Source organism: Centroberyx affinis, unplaced genomic scaffold (assembly GCF_046629955.1).
Source record: "Centroberyx affinis isolate AG114_WGS23_722 - 3 ecotype Tasmania unplaced genomic scaffold, CSIRO-AGI_Caff_v1 ptg000332l_1, whole genome shotgun sequence".
NCBI lineage: Eukaryota > Metazoa > Chordata > Actinopteri > Beryciformes > Berycidae > Centroberyx > Centroberyx affinis.
In genome coordinates, this window is record NW_027279007.1 from 221510 (window position 1) to 238512 (window position 17003).

The window sequence follows — 17003 nt, forward strand, 5'->3', positions numbered from 1 at the left end:
GTCACCATAGCAACTATCCCTTAAAATTCCATTATCGCCATTTTATGCTGTAGGCTACTAGCCAAAATAGCATGGCAAACAGTGGAAGGACCATTCTATCCATTCAGAGGACATGTTTTGTCCCAGCATAAGGCCAAATATCCAGAACAATGCACGACTGTAACATGTTATCACTTACTTTGAAAGTTTTGATATTAAAATATGAGAAAATAAAAATGTCGCAATTTTTCAGGGCATTGTTAAACAGGTGTACGGTGTCGAAATGGGAATTAGCTAACAAGGTGAAAAGGTCATTTTTCATTTAATTGTGACTTTAAGCTTTCATTTTCCACATATGAATTGTCTGTATATACTAGCCCATTTAATCACATTTATTGAGGGGTCTTCTACCTATCAGCACCAGAGGATTTAAGATAGTTAATTAGTCTAGATTCTGAGACTGATAAAGAAGTTTTTGAATTAGCCTTAGCCTGGAGTTTGATAAGATTTTAACCCTGTACCACAGTAAAGCTGCACTAGAAATAATAATGGGCTCACATTGGCTATTAGCGGCCTGTGATCCCCACACATTACACGACTTGTTCAGGAGCCGTCCAGATGTCGGTTTGTAATTATGCAACATGTTTGATATTATTGGGGCTGCTGAGATCAGTCTGTTAAGGCTGAATCTGTATATGTGTATGAGTGTATACGGGCATGTATATATGTATGTATGTAGGGGTATGGATATGTATACACATGGACATACTCTCCTCATGATGCCTCCATTACTAGATTCAACAGGGCATAATGTGAAACAATGTAACTAACCTGTCCACTCCCCTCATATTTTTATTTTACACTATATGTAAAAAGATTCAATAAACTTTCATAAAAAAAAAAAAAAAAGACTGAATCTGTAAATCCCCCAATCTACCAGATAAGGAAAAGGAGCTCTACTGGGCACAGGCAGGCAGCCATGACGTCCCTTCTCTTCCTTTCTCCTTTAGTGTCTGGTCCTGAATGAATGATTCACTCCCTTTTTTGTCTCTCCCTATTCTTCAGCAGCGGGGCCAGTTACGGAGAGGCTAGCTGAGTGGGTGGGGTCGGCATCCAGTTTGTAGTGGTTTACATTCTCTGTGTGAAGGTTAAGAGCATGTCAGCATGAGTGTGAAGTGGTGTTTGTAGAGAGTTTATTTATTTGCCTTTACATGCTTTATTTGCCTCCTGAGCCCAAACGACTGGAGTGATGTGACATGTCAGTGAAAGGGAAAGCCATGGGGAAGTGCAATAGATTCACTCTGGTACCTGATTTTGAAGTGTGCATTGAAACTATTCTGAGTTGTCCAGTGACTTCTTCTTGTATGCCTCTTTCAATGTAAGCCTTGAGGTGGCGCTGCTAAAGAGTCTTTTGTGAATGGTAAAAGGTAAAACTTTTTTTTTTTTTTCCCCAGGAGTGAAGCATGTCTTCTTGCCCTCTGCCAAGACTAAGTGTTGTGTGGAAAGTGAACTGAAGTGTCCATCATTTACACTTGTATTGCAGCTGAGAGGGAGAGCTGAATGTGTTGGGCTGAGTGCTCTGACAGAATGGCTGTTGGATGCCGTTCTCTCCAAGGTCTACCAAATTAATCTGTCAAGCAGAACAGAAGAACAGCTAAAAGCATATTGTAGCCGTAGAAAAAACTTTATGAACATGATCAAGAGGGGTCACTGGCACCGCCTTTAGTGTCTGATTGCATTAATGGTAGCCACAAGCAACAGAAGAATCTATCCATCCAATTATCTATTTTTTCCATCCATCCATTGCTCAATCCATTCAGAAAAAAACAAGTTAAAAAAAGCATTACAAGTATAGATTGTTACTGGCTTTTAGAGCAGTGGTAGGTAGCTGTGGGCACTATCAGGTGTAATGAGCATGCAGATGGGGCCCATTCATTTGAATGGAGAGAGAATTGAGCCTGTCAGCAGTGTCAAGTCCGGGAGACAGCACGCCATCTTACTCTCTCACTCTCGCTCTCTTCGGTCTAATTTTGTGTCAGGACTATTCAGAACACAAACTGCTTTGTATCTCCAGCGCTTTGCATTATTCAATGGATGCAACATAGCATTTGACAGTGTTAAAATTTCGTTGCGTTCAGCTTGGTTCTATATGACAACAAGCAATTTTCAAGGGGTCTCAGGGACAATCTTGCATGTAATGACAATTTGACACTTCAAATCATTTCAAATCAATCTCTCAACTCTTGCAGGTTACATCCTTAATTGGAAGTATATCAAAAGGGTAATAACAACGGTAATTTTGGCTGTGCCTTTAACTTTTCATATTCATATTAACTGACTAATCCATAAATATGAAAGTTGATTACATTTTGCATCCTACCGACGCTCCTTACAGAAGTCTGCTTTACGTACAACTTGTGCGAAACTAACCCATTGTGCTCAACCGGTAAATCCAATGAGCCAATTAACAAAGCAACAGTGAACAACTTGTCAACAGTCACTAACAATAGAACCGGCAAAGATCATTTCATAAGGCTTTCATTCAAACCTGCCGAAGCTCGCATTCTCAGTCGTCCTGTCAAAGCTCGTTAGACTCTCCCATTGGGAAATACGTTTGGACCCTCCGCTGCCTTCCTGATAAACGCGCACATAATCCATTGTGACAGAATAATAAAACACGGGCAAAAAAAGGCGCAATTAGGTTTATAATCTGTGGAGATGAGCAATTAAAGCCTGGTAGGAAGACGTGATTCTGACTTTTAATCAGGCCAGTGTTTTCTGTTCCCATAAACTCCGGCAATGGTCCCTCATGAATAATGCATGCTCTGTTAGTGCTGATGTTCCTATCATCTAGCGTGATGATGTGGCTGAACACAATGGTTCACATTATACCTGATGCTTCACACATTACAATGGTACTGATCTCTTTAGGCGTGTCAGGAACACAATACTGATGACTCTGCCATGGCTTCGATGACTTTTACAGCTAGTTGCAAACTGCACTAGCTTGAGTCTAATTATATTGTTGAATAAGTGATGCGGTCTACTAATTTGTAAAGGATACAAATTTCGCAATTATGAGCTCGTGCTGGGCAATGACAAATAGTCGTAGCTCTCATTTACACCCAAGGACTAATTGAAAACCGCAACAGAGGCTGGCTAACTGTAAACAGGAGCAACCCATTTCTACAAAACACTTGGAAGACATATAACTTACGAACAGATTCACGTAACACCATCAAACTCTGTGGCCTATCAGCAGACAAGAAGAGGCAAACCCTCCATTATTGGCCCAATCAAACAACATGGGGTCACTGGAGAGCTCATTCCCTGTTTAGACTGTCCTTTCCAAAACTTCGTTCAGTGGTAGAAGGGCAGCACTAATGGCCACTGAACAGATATAGTGCTGATTGGCCACAGGGTGTTGCAATAATCAACTAAAATGCTGTAAAATGTTGGCCCATTTCAGGTCCAGTCATGACAATGTGAGTTGGTAATGTGGCATGGAAGAAATTATTAACCTTTGGTGTAAATCCAACATGTGAAACTTGATATCTATAATTGCGTATCATTGTATTTGTATTTGTATTTGTATTTGGATAAATCTGGAAGAGTTTAAATTCTTAGTTTTTTACCTTGAAATCATTGCCATTGCTATTCTTGACATATTAAAGCATTAAACTCATGGTTTTACTACAACCTATCAAGTTTGCTTTCAAAGCTGCACTTAACAAACAACAACCTAGATGTTATCTAGCCATAAACATAAGCTTTTATAAACAAAGCCAGAAACAACCATTGCCATAAACAATTATAAGCAGGAAAAAAAATCTCAAATGAAATAGCATGCTCTTTTTAGTATATAGTATGTTTTTGTTTAAACCTATTTTTAAAAACTCTTACTACAACTCTACCTTTTGCTTAATATGCATATTCTGGTATAAATAAAAATGAGGAATAATCAAAATCCTCCATAGGAGGAATAGCCTTTATCTTTGGCTACTGTGTCCCTAGTCATATTTCTCCAAGTTGTGTATTGTGAAGACCAGCAGTGTGGAGCGATGGAGAGACAAAACATCCTGCTGTACTGAACAGACTCAGAGGACAGACAGGGAGTCTTCATCCACTCCCAGCCAAACCAACTCCCCCTCACAAAGTTTATCAGAGCAGAAAAGAGAAAAAGAGAAAAGCTGGCCTCACTAATGCTCTATTAGTAATCAAAATAATTCAAAACTATTCCCAGAGCAAACAAAAAGTGTACAGACATCATCTCTCTCTTTCTGTCTCTCTATTGCAGCTCCATGTGTGCTGCAGGCGCCAGCAGACTGACAGAGGAACTCAAACAAATGTCGCCCATTCTCTGCTGAGTTTAATGCGAAAAGCAAGTCACGTCATTTTCATTAAACGTTTTCTCCATGACTGTAGGCATACTATTAAAACATCTGAACGATATTTAAATTTTTCAAAAGGAACAAATATTCGTAAAATGCATTATTCATGCTTTGACAGATTTGGTATTCGGATCGTGGAATATCTCCATGGGAATGAATGTTTCCTTTAAAGCTGCAAGAAGAGATTTTCCGACCACTAGAGGGTGACAGAAACCGCAACACATTTGTAAATAAAGCACAGCAAAGCTACTGCACTACAGAGGCCTACTAAGGAGAAACCTAGCAAAGCACCATCCATAAATGCTAATAGCTAAGCTAACTGTACCTACAGAGAAGTCTTGCCGGTTTCCAGTCTCACTTTGCTACAACTTTCTCCCACTGAAGGTTACATGTCCCACAATGACAAGTTAAGGTAGATAGCAAGTTTACTAGCTTTCAGCAATGGGAGGGGGTGAGTGCCACTTTTAAACAGCAAGGGAGGAGACAAGCTAAAAAAAATGAGAAGCTACTGAATGGAGCAGGAGGAGCTTCTTTAGAAAAGAGGTGAAAAGTGCAACACAGCTGGCTGCTGTGTGGATATTGGCTTATATCATTATGTTTCAATGAAATCTCCACATAGCACACATTAGTTTCAGGATTGGTTATATTGATATTGCTTATTGCAGGTTTAAGATACAGATTGATGGCAGTACCTTCCACGTTGATACAGGTCACATTCTGGACGACGGTCCCGGGACCACAAGAGCCTTTAGCGGGAATGCATCTTTCCTCCGGTTGGACCTGCCACAGGTAGCAGGCAGGATCCTCACAGGGGATAGACTCCACCAGGTGAGGGCAGGTGTCTGGGGGGCCGCTGGGCTCCCACAGCGCCTGTCTCCTCCTCTGCCTGAAACCTGAGGTATAAACAGTGGGGAGGGAGAGAACAGAAGAAATTGTAATGCATTGAAACAACAACAACACAAAAATAAACAAGGCAAGAGTAAACATGTTGTCTCCCACAAAGGAGGCATATCCCCTCCGAGCCAATCAGCAACAAATTTTGACATTTTATTTTAAACGGTAATTGTAGCAACCCCCTTCTGAGCCAATCAGTATATTCTTGAAGAATCCAGAACAAAGTAGGCTAGTGAGATTTTTTTAACCTCATCCTGCTTCACATTCATACAATTCCACATACAGGTGGGGGGTATGTGGAAAAACCACGGTCTCCTACTGTTGGCCACTGAACAGCTAACATTTTGAAAGTGTTACAACTCAGTCATGCAATGCGTAATTTTCTCAAGTTTTTTGTTGGAATCCAATTAGCAGTGACTGAGGTATCACATGCGATGGAGGGACAGATGAATGAACAGAACCCCCCCCCCCAAAGTGAGAGATGAGAAAAGACAGGGTGATACTGGGGAGATAATGAGCGAGATGGAGAAGGAGGTACAGATGGAAAGCGAGAGAGAGAGCGTGGATGAGCGGGGTCAAGGTACAGTAGCTGGCGACACTTTCACACTGACACCTGTCTCTCCAATAATTGAATCTCGCTGTCATTTTGCTGCTGTTGCTGTTTCTGCTGCTAAATTGGCATCTGCCTGCTAAGGTGTACTGGCTCTTACACCTACTGCTGCACTTCTCTGTCGTCCAAGCTGCGAAAAAAAATAAAATGTCCACCTTAACGAGTCATTTCAGCTCATATTCTGTCTTCAAATGCAAATTTTCTTAACACCATCATTTCCTTGTGTGATTTAGAACATCTAACAACACTGGTTTGTACACAAAGGCCTAGGAAAAGTTGTGGAGGAACATTTTGAGAGCTTGACCTAGTCTAGTGAAAAAATCTGCCAATTTCAGAACTTTTTTCCACTGTAGTTTCATTTGTTTCATGGTTATTTCTTTAGATACACTGTGTCAATATCTTGAAACAAGGCAGAATAAGGCAGACTACTCCACTAGAATAAAAAACGCTTCATTCACAAACAAGAGGTTGCTCTGCAATGGAAATGATCTCACCTGATTGGCAGAATGCTTTTTAGTTTAAGATTTTAAGACTCATTATTAAATGATTAGATACTAGAGATGGGACGATATGCTTATCTTACAATACAATACGTTACGTTAAGATACGATATGATGCGATACAATACAATACACAATACGGGGTTCACGACTCAATACAACCATGATACGATGTAATAAATAAAAGTGTGCAGACTGTGCAAAATTCTGTTTATTTCTGAGCCACAAATTTTTTCTAGCGATGACATTGGCTGGCCAGCATGTAAACAACAATTCAAAATGTCTTTACAAAATACAAATAATATAATCTGAGCATCTCATTATCATTTAAAAGGCACAGTAACTATTATTATTATTTATAAGGCATACGGTGTAAGGCAGCTTGAGGTCCCATTCTTTCACATCCATTGGAATGCATAGAGTAGCTAAGAAAGAAAAGGACATGCTCATCTCATTTCTGCTCCGTTCCAGATAAAACATGAATAAAACCGAGCGCTGAGACTGAGCAGTCTAATCTCATCTGATTTTCAAATGTGAAGTAAAAAAAAAAAAAAACTTGAAGCACTTCTGTTCTTTACTTTAAATATAAATCATGACAGAGAGAAGCAGTGTGTTAGCTCTGTGCTGAAAGACGAGAGACAGTGATTGTAGAGACCTGCGCTTAAGGAGTAATCACTAAAGCCCTGCAGTCTGGAGTATTGTGGAAACACAAAATAGCGCAAACTCTCCTATACATCAATGTCATTTACCTGGGGGGCTGGAGCCTTGTGTAGCTTTCTCGCTTGGTTCTTACTTTTTACTCTCTGCCATTGTTTCCCCTAATAAATCTCAAGTATCACTGGTGCAATGGGGTAGCCATGGAAACAGCTGTAAGCACTTTGAGCAGACATTAGATCATTCCTGTCTGTGGACACATTGTTGGCCGCCATGTTGAGGTCTTGAAAGAAACAAACGACAAAGGCAGTGAGATCTAAATGGGAATGGGGTGGTAACATGCTCAATGTCATCAACAGTAAGTCGATCTAAATGTGGTTCACAGATGCAATTATAGCAAATGGGTATCATCAAATAACATGATCAACACTTTGATACAATCATTATCATGAAGCCAATTACAATGATTACCTAATTGGACCTCATCATGAATTGTTATTCTTTCCTCTGAAGCACTGATTCTCTAGCTAGCTTTTTCAGAAAATATTTATTTCTTCATAAAAAAAAAAAGTTATCATTGAGTGGACACCACACTGTTTTAATCGACTCTGTATCGACCCCAGAGCGCTTCCAATTCCCAGATAGCACGGCAAAATGTTCTTGCAGACAAAAAAATGGCAAGTGCTGGTCCAGCGCTTGTTCCTTGACACTACGGGGGCAGCTAATATCTAGCTTTTCCTTTTGTGTCACACTAATTCTACCACAGTTTCCTGACACTCGGCGGAGTGGTCCCCCCACTCTTTCCCTCCACAGACGAGGCTGTCCAACCCCAGGATGCCCGCCGAACAAATTACAGCCACCAATCATCTAGCAGTGGGAGCCACCGGTTCTGGAGCCTGATCCTAAGGGTCCTGGCCCGGGCCTGCTCCCGAAGAGCGGAGAGTCTGTGGATCGATCGACAGCGTTGCCCTGGGTACTCACTGCTGCCCACATCCAAACCATGAAAAACAATTTCTGTGAACCTTCTGTGTTCAATTCATTTCCCCGCAAATTTGCGAAAAACCAATAGGACAAGATACCTGAAAAAGCACATGAAGTTACTGTGGGGCAATTTAAATTTAAAAGCCTCTTCTTGATGCCTGGCTAGCTCCTGTGCCGGAACAACACTGGGATGATACGGGGCTTCGAGTTAGAGAGGGATCACAGTTCACTCTGATGTTTCGGAACACAAAGGTAAAGTACAAATTCAAGAGGAGCAAGAAAAAGCTGTGCAGCTTAAGGTCCGCCGGTGAACAACCTGGATCATGACAATGCCCAGCTCCTTAATAGTTCTTCCTCACTCCGCCACTACCAGGGGACGGTGCAAGTGATTTTCTATTGGTTTCATAGTCGTGCCTATTGTGGGTTATGGGGCTTTTATGAATGCTATGAAAAGAGAGTACAGGAGAGAGAGAGAGAGAGAGAGAGAGAGAGACCTGCGCAAAACAACAGATGCCGTGTTCTCCGCTCCTTGAAATATATTAATGATACTGTCGTGGAGTGGAGCCGCCTCGTCCCATAGAGATCCACGGTGCTGGACTGTGTGGTCATTGACCTGAACAATCCTCACTTCAGTCTCTCCCCGGGGGGCTTTCATGCACATTTACTCACGGCAGGGACGAGGTCATGCCGCCCTTTTAGCACAGCGCTAACGCACTAACAGCTCCGCCGGTGCCGGCGCACTCGCTCACTCAAACGCACACGCTACTCTCACATTCAAAAGCCTAAAGCAGTCGGATATGACTACGCATTCACCTGTGCAAAAAGACAAGCACACTCAGACAGCGCGAGCACACCAAACAGCTGAGCACACACACACACACACACACACACACACACACACACACACACAGACACAGACAGGAAGCATCGCATCTGCTGATGCTCCATTCCCCCCCCTTGGGACTTCAAGCTAAACTACAGGTCTGCTCTCTTTCTGTCTTTCATCGGCTGTGCTTTATACATGTACTGTACTCTTCCAGAGCATGTGTTCTCTCAGCCAGCCTCTTATCCACACACTATTTATCATTCATACACATACTGCCTTCTCTCTGTCAACATCTCTCTTTCACTGTCTGTCATTCTCTTTCGTTCTCTCTCTCTCTCTTATACTCCTTTTCCACCAAATTGGCTCTGGTTCTTGAACCGGTTCCATTCAGGATTCTTGGAACCTTGGTGCTATCTAGCGAACCGGCCCGCGTTTCCACCAGTTTTGAGCGGAACCATTGTGATCAAGGATGCGTCATCAACGGAGGGCGTTGCACAATGCACACCAGCAGTAAACAGTAGTAGCAAGATGGCGGATCGCATTGATTACCTGCGACCTTTTTGTTCTGTTATTATATAGAATATGACACGCCCACTGATGTCATCATGGTTCGTACTTGAAAACCTGCTATTTTTTGGTTCCAGCTGTTAGAGGTGGGAAATCTAGTTCAGTCGCCGTCTCTGTCGCGGGTTTGGAGAGCACTCTTTCGAAGACATAGCACTGTGACACAGGAGAGACTTACCCACCTGGCCATAATGAATGTGCACAGTGACATTTCAGATAAGATTGATATTCGCTCCCTGATGAAAACCTTCTAGCATGCGACCGAGAGAGGGTCCACTTTTGGCAATGTGTGAGCAACATTTTGAGACATGTCAAATATTCAAGTTTTGGCTTTGAAATATATGGCCTAGATTTATACAGCCTATTCAAATATGGTGACATTTGTTCAAGTTCCCTTGTAGGCCTATGCTAATGCCTAATGAAAATGTCAAACCATAGCAACTTTTGGTTTCACAAATTGTGTGTTTGTTAACTGTTATGTATGTGTAAATTCTCCAGGGAGTTGTGATTTGAACGTAAAAGCTTAATAGGTGTAGTGATAATTCACTGGATTAATTTTCCTGCTATGGAGGAATTCAGACATTCGGCATCTTAGAGAGTGACAAGACTGACAAGGGAACACACACACACACACACACACACACACACACACACACATTGAAAGCAGAAGAATTTGGGCTATTTCATTCAAATCAAAGTCATGAAAATCTGCCATTTAAAGTCACCAAAATTGTCTAATTTTTTAATGATGTCTATTCCAAAAAACCTTATGCTAACTATTTTTGCCCACTTCAAGAGAACCTAGGTATTTGTGTATCATTTTACCACCCCCCAAACGTGAAACCAAAGGGACAAAAGTCCAAAATGCAGCGGGAGACACAAATATTTGATCATCCACAAATGCATTTTTGATTGGAAAATATGTTCTAGCAAAAGATGGATTTTTTTCCAATGTTTAATATTCATTTAAATGTCTGTTTACAAGTCACAAGTGAAAAAGCATTTTTTGTTGATTGGGAATAACTTGCATACGTGCAACATGCATAGAGTTCTTTTTTTATGTGGATTGTACATATTTATAACTTCTGTGAGTGTATGTTCATTGTTTATTTATGGAACTTAAGCCCCAAAATTCAAACTTTGAAAGGCCATAATTGACACGTCGGCCCAATTTTTTAACTTGGAGGGATGATGCATCTTGTTACAGACTGGCCCAAAGGGAAGTCTTGTTTTAAACCCACCTGATTAGCAAACTAGTTAACATATCTCATAGAAGCTAGTGGTAGTAGTGGCTAGTAGTTTCATGTTAACATTAACGTCATTTTCTTTGCTAAATTAGACTTGTGGCTAGTTAGATAGCTAACAAAGCTAAAAGCCAAGCCAGGTTAACTGAGCTGACTCTCAAGCTACAACTCAGTGTTATGGAGTAGGGACTATAGACAAGATAGTTTACTGTGTTACAGTAACCATTTAACACAGTCTCACAAAATTTTGTGACATAAGGATGAACTCTGAAACGCCGATTAGGTACAGAGGACATGTTCCTCCACCGCGATTGGACAATAGCACAAATTGGACACACCATTTTCAACTATTTGTCATGTGAAAAGGTTAGCTAACTGTTAGGTTTAGCTAAGTAGCCCCAAAACAACTTTGGTTAAGGTTAGGGTTAAGGTTAGGCAACTAAAACTTTGGTTAAGGTTAGACAACTAAAACAATTTGGTTAAGGTTAAGGCTTTGGTCATGGTTCAATAAAAATAACCTTTGCTAAAAATTCACTCACAGTAGAAAATTTCTTCACAGGACTTGAAAGCAAATGTTTATGCCCATCCACCATGCTATTTCAGTGTCAGACTATTGTTTCTAGTCATGTATCCTTCACATAATCCTTACGTTAGAAAACGTACATTTTCTCACTTTTCATGCATTGCATTTTGTGCATGTGTTTGCATTTAAGACTCATTTCACGAAATTTTGGGAGACCTGGCTTCCTTTTCTAACCTGGTTGCTATATATTTAGACATTATTCACATACAGTCAGGTCTCCAATAGACCTCCATGTTGACACCACACATAGCTGTGGGGGATTTGTGACGCAACTGCAAAGCTTCTATAGTACATAACCGCCAGTAACTATAATAATCATGAATGACTTGTATGTACATCAGGGTTTGCGTTATGTGGGAGCCAGTGGGAGCTGAGCTCCCATAAAATCATACATCTGTGGCGGTCGCTAATACATTACCAACAACCATTATTTTAAATAATAAATAAATTTAAATAATGCATTTTTCAATGTATTGAGTATTATTTACGTTCACGAGATAAATAGGCTGCACTTCACCACCAAGCGTGCACCACATGCGACATGATAAAAAAAAGTGTGCTGCTGTGTGTGTGTGTGTGTGTGAAAGTCTTGGACCATGTAATGAGCAGTGTAGTCTCTCTCTCTCTCTCTCCCTCCCTCCCTCCCTCCCTCCCTCACGGAAAGCTGCCCATTAGGCTATTATTACCTCCGCCAAGGAGGTTATGTTTTCGGTGCCGTTTGTCTGTTAGCAGGATTACGGAAAAACTACTGGCCCAATTTTCATGAAACTTGGTGGAAGGATGTAGCATGGGCCAAGGAAGAACCCATTAAATTCTGGAGCGGATCCGGATCCGACTCATGAACAAGCAATAATAGCACAAACCTTGGCAGAGGTCTGCGCTCTCCGAGTGCCCTTCTAGTTTATTTATTTATTTATCTCTGCCCCTAACGTTAGTTAGGGGCAGACCCCCACAAAGCTCAGATTATAACTCGAACCCTGATGTACATGTACTATACAGTAGTACCAACAGCATCTATAATACATAAAACAGTTCCAATATTGACAATATGTAGTTCTGCAAATCATTCAAAAGCAAGGGAAATGTATTATTATTCATTATTTGCATTTGTTTTCACGTGTGCATATGTTTGTATGTGTGTGTATCTGCATGTGTGTGTACAGTGTATGTTGCTGTAGGGCATGCTTCTTTCTTCTCTCTCTCTCTCTCTCTCTCTCGCTTACTTCCCAATTCCCCCCCACCACCACCGTACCTTTCCTCCCCTGTGGTTCCTTGCAGTTGTCGTGTAGGCAGGCACCCCAGGGCGACCACTGGGAGACCGGGCAGTGGTGCTGACAGGGGACGGAGCAGTGCTGGGCGGCCGAGGGAGGCTCCCCGCTGGCACACAGCCTCGCACTCACAGGCCTGGACACTGCACAAACAACAGGGACATCAGACACACAGGCAAGGATAAGTGGGCTTAAGTCAAGCCGAGGGACACACAGGCAGCGCTGGAGGATGTGTGTGTGTTTGGAAGGTTTCAAGTACTGCGTTGGGGATCAGGGTCGGAAATGAACCGGTGGCTCGGAGCCCTTGGAAGTTCAGTTAGGAGTATCCTTTTTAGCATTTCACCCGGTTCAAATTTGCTCATGTGTTCAAATTTTTAATTAACTTGTCAAATATTTAGAGAAAAATTGAATGTTTTTTGATCAGAAAAACACCTGCGTACGTAGCCTGAAGCAGTTCCCAACCCCAATCAAACCACTGCCTCAACAAAAAATAAAACAATCAATATGGTGAAAAAAACTCAACAATGGAGGGGTGAGTTGGGGACAGAGAGAGGAAAATAGCACCATCATCTTCTGTAAGGCCTGCTGCGAGTTTCCAGCAGTGGGAGAGAAGTGTGGGAGGTGTGGGATGTTATAATTTAAAATAAGTCAAATCTTAGTGGTAGCCTACAAATCTATTATTTCTTAATTCAATAAAATTGCCCCCAAAAAGGACAAAATTACCCTAAAAATTGGATCAAGTGGGATACAAATGGCATGTTTCTTACAATGGATGAGATCCAAATTCCAAAAAAGAAGTACCAGCTAGATGAAGAGAAAGGTGAAGATAGAGAAGCAGCGATGCTGTTGAGTTATAGGTGTAATTTGAATATAATGGAAAGAACATAGTGTATTTGATAGCACAGGCAATTAAACCTTCAAGTTTTGGGTACTGTGGATGCTTTTTTGTGGTAAGAGGCAGGATCATTTTAGCACAGTTCAGGAAAGAGTTTAAAAAAAAGGAGAGAAAGGAAGGAACAGAAGGAAAATTGCTGGTCTCATCTCATGTCGAGCTCTAGAGAATATTTAATGGAGGGCAGTGCCCAGCTCAGGGAGTAAACAGGAGCTGGATATGGAGACGTTAAGGCTAGACACGGCATAACGAGTTCACTGCTAAGCACAGCTGGCATCATTTGGAGATCACAGGGAGCTGAGCCACCTGTAATAGGCTCTGACGTTAGTCTCTCAGACAAATTTTTCAGGGAATGAGAAGGGATTTTTTTTCTTGCCTGTCCACAACAGTGGGATTTAATAAATCTAATATTCCATTTTGATGCACCTCTGCACATCATTGAGTGGCAAATTTCCATTTAAATGAAAGCCCAAAGAGAAATTCACTAAATGTCCATTGTGGATTTTGTCTTCTTACCAAAAGTAATTTACATGGTCTTTGATCTTCTTTGTAAAAAACGAGATGCTTGCTTGAACCTGACTGATAAAGTGCATAATACAGCTCTTTCGGCTTTGTTGGCTAAATTGTGATTTCTCGTGTTTGACAATTCCCTCACTGCCGTCGACATCCAAGAGGAGCAAATTGTTTTCCACATTACCAAACCGAGCTGCTGTCCATATTGCAGGCACACAGTACAATCTGTTTACATTAGCTAAAGCTGTGCGGGTCATGCTGAGGTAAACATTACTGTTGACTTTTATTGATCTTTGTCCCACGATTGCATTGATTCAAAGAGCTAACATCATTCATATTCAACACCCAGCCAGCACATCCACTGTTCAAATACCACTCTGATCTTAACACGGTTGATGAATAAAGGGACATTCTACTGCAACTTTATGTAAGACAATAAATCAGAAAAATACACCTCAGCTATGAAATGAGGCCACCATGGACTCATCAAGCACGTGCTGTAAAATCAGTGGATTGAGATTTAATATGGCAAAATGAAATAAATGGTAATGATGTTTATTAGGCATGAAAGAGTCTGATTTGCAAAGAAGAGCTTTTTACCTAGAGATGGAAGCCATTAAAAACTACCCAGTGTGCTTAAAGAGATAAATGAAATAGCAGTTACGCAAGTGCTCTTAATTTGGTACTTTATTAATCAATTTATAAGTCTAAAAACATTCATTTTCTTGCATTAGTTGGAAACACTTTCACTTTTCTCTCTCCCATTTGAGTTCATGGACACTCACTCACTATGCTGGTTGCCTTGGTGATCTGCAGTAAAGTCAAATGTATGCTTTCATTTTGAAATCCTAGTCTAAAAATCACTGTTGCTAACTATGCAGGTGTTCAGATTCATTTTTTTTTTCTTCCGTATTCATATTCATGTTTTTCCAGAAGTACTTTAGTCTGGAATTATTCATCCAACAAGTCAGACAAAAAGCCTGAGTACAGGTGGTAACTCTGGGTTGCCAGAGTTTCTTAAAAAAAAGAGAAAGAATCTGTGACATTTTCATATAAATAAATGTATGTTTTGCTACTCTGGTAGGATTGATAAAATGGTAGGAAGTAATTGGCATCCTTGATCTGGTCTTCTGTATAGTCTTCAAGTTCATTCACAACTTTAGTTTTCAGTTTCTTTCCATTTAAGATTAGGTTATAGATATTGTGAAATAACTGGACATTAATGAAGATGTCCTACTAAGAGGAAAGGTGGAGGCAGGTTATACGAAGAGATAAAACAGGGAAGCTGTATGTAAACAGGGAATGAGACGTTCACTCAGCGGCCATTTTGAACACTTGGCGTGGGAAACTCTACCTGGAAGATTGGCATAAAAGTAGCATTACTTAAGTGAGGACAAAAACACAAATAAACCTAACAGTTACCGAATTAGCCAGCAATGTTGAGAACAACACTTTTGAATTTAGCAGGGAAGTTAGTTAGCTTACTAGCTAGTTAGTAAGCTACTAGCTACCCAGACTCTAACAAGAGGACTAAATATATTAAAATGAGTTTCCCTACCCGAGTATTCCAAGCGGCCGCCACGTGAATAAGGTCAATACCAGTACCCAAGACAAAGACAGTCCCTTGCTGGTCTTTCACATACAGTGAATCCTTATTTTAGTCCAATGCCTTAGCTAATGTTTAGATAAAGAAAATACAGTCTGAACAAGACTATGATCCTCATTGTCCGCTTCCACTTCGAATATAGATGCTTTGGCTACACAACACAGCATGTTCATGAGCCTCATTTCTCCAATTGCATAGCCAACATAATGCTTTGGCGCTGACTTTCACCTTAATAATTCATGTTCACAGCTTATACCAAAACACGCAGCAGACTTTATTTATGGTGCATCTCTTGAGCCTCCGTGTGCTTCCGGCGAGCCTCAGGTCAACTCTGATGAAGGTGTTCTCCCTACCCTCTTTCCTGTGATGTGGCGCTGAGTCGTCGGGGACTTGGACGCAGTAGGTCTCCCTGGTCTGGATCCCGCCTCCACACAGAATACTGATGTTGGCCAGCCGCCGGTCCTGTTGGCTCAGCAGGGGGGCGATGCGACACTCGCCCCAGTCCGTGGTTCTCCAAATATACCTGATAAAGCGCACAGGATCAAACACCCACAATAGCATTGGTTACTGCACACACGCTGATACTACTTGTCTTTTGCAGTTCCAGTAAAAATGCCTCACTGCTTGATAATATGCCTTATGAAGTTGAAAGAGAGTCTCACAGTTGTGTATTTTCAGAAAGGAAACGGCAGTCCATTCAAAAATGAATTGATAAATGAATGTATATAAAAAATGAGTTAGCAGCATATGTACAGCACAGCCAATGCAACAGTTACGGATAAGGCACAATAAGCCATAGAAAAATGATTAAAAACAGCTTTTCTCTGGCAAGAGGCTTCCTCACAGCATATCAGGAGGAAAGGGGGACATGATTATTTTGATTTAAAAACTTCTAACCAGCTGTTTCGCTTTGACTATGAAAAATGTTGTGATGCAGAAAGCAATAATATTCGTGGAGTTTAATGGAACAACAGCCTGTAGTAATCTATCAAATGCTTAATTTCCGTAATGAGTTTTCCCTAATCATGTAAATCCTCCGCTCTGAGGCATTCCATGTAGCTTTAGCAAATAAAAATCAAATCTAACGGCAGGGAAAATAATTCTCTATTGACTACTTTGTTTACTGCACGTAATATTAGCCAAACCCCATCTCATCACACAAACCCCCCTATAGGAATAAGGTTCTATAGAATTATTTTTTTCTCAACTTTGGGGTCAGGACCACCCAGGTGCACACAAGGTTATTTTAGGGGTCACAAGATGATTGAAGAAATGACAAAAATACATGCAAAAATGTATTTACATGGGACATTTTTTATGGTGAAACAATTAATATTTGCAGCCTCTAGGCTTTCTCTCATAATTATTCAAGTGAAATGGCCCGAAAAGACAAAAATTAAAAATCATTGTTTGGTTTTACAGTTTGCCATTCTGTGCATAAACCCCTGAGCTTCCATGTGAACAGCCTTTTTGTTTCTAAGGATTGCCAGCCAAAAAA

At 41.0% G+C, this 17003-nt stretch overlaps 1 protein-coding gene across 1 annotated transcript in view; it reads right to left on the reverse strand.

Moving 5' to 3' along the window:
- thsd7ba (thrombospondin, type I, domain containing 7Ba) overlaps positions 1–17003 on the reverse strand; it is a 134408-nt gene that overhangs the window by 79708 nt on the left and 37697 nt on the right. Inside the window, exons 4-6 of the mRNA XM_071515230.1 lie at positions 15859–16028; positions 12479–12637; positions 5063–5263 (exon numbers count right to left, since the gene is read on the reverse strand). Of these exons, the coding sequence (XP_071371331.1) occupies positions 5063–5263; positions 12479–12637; positions 15859–16028 (530 nt within the window). The remainder of the gene's footprint in view (positions 1–5062; positions 5264–12478; positions 12638–15858; positions 16029–17003) is intronic.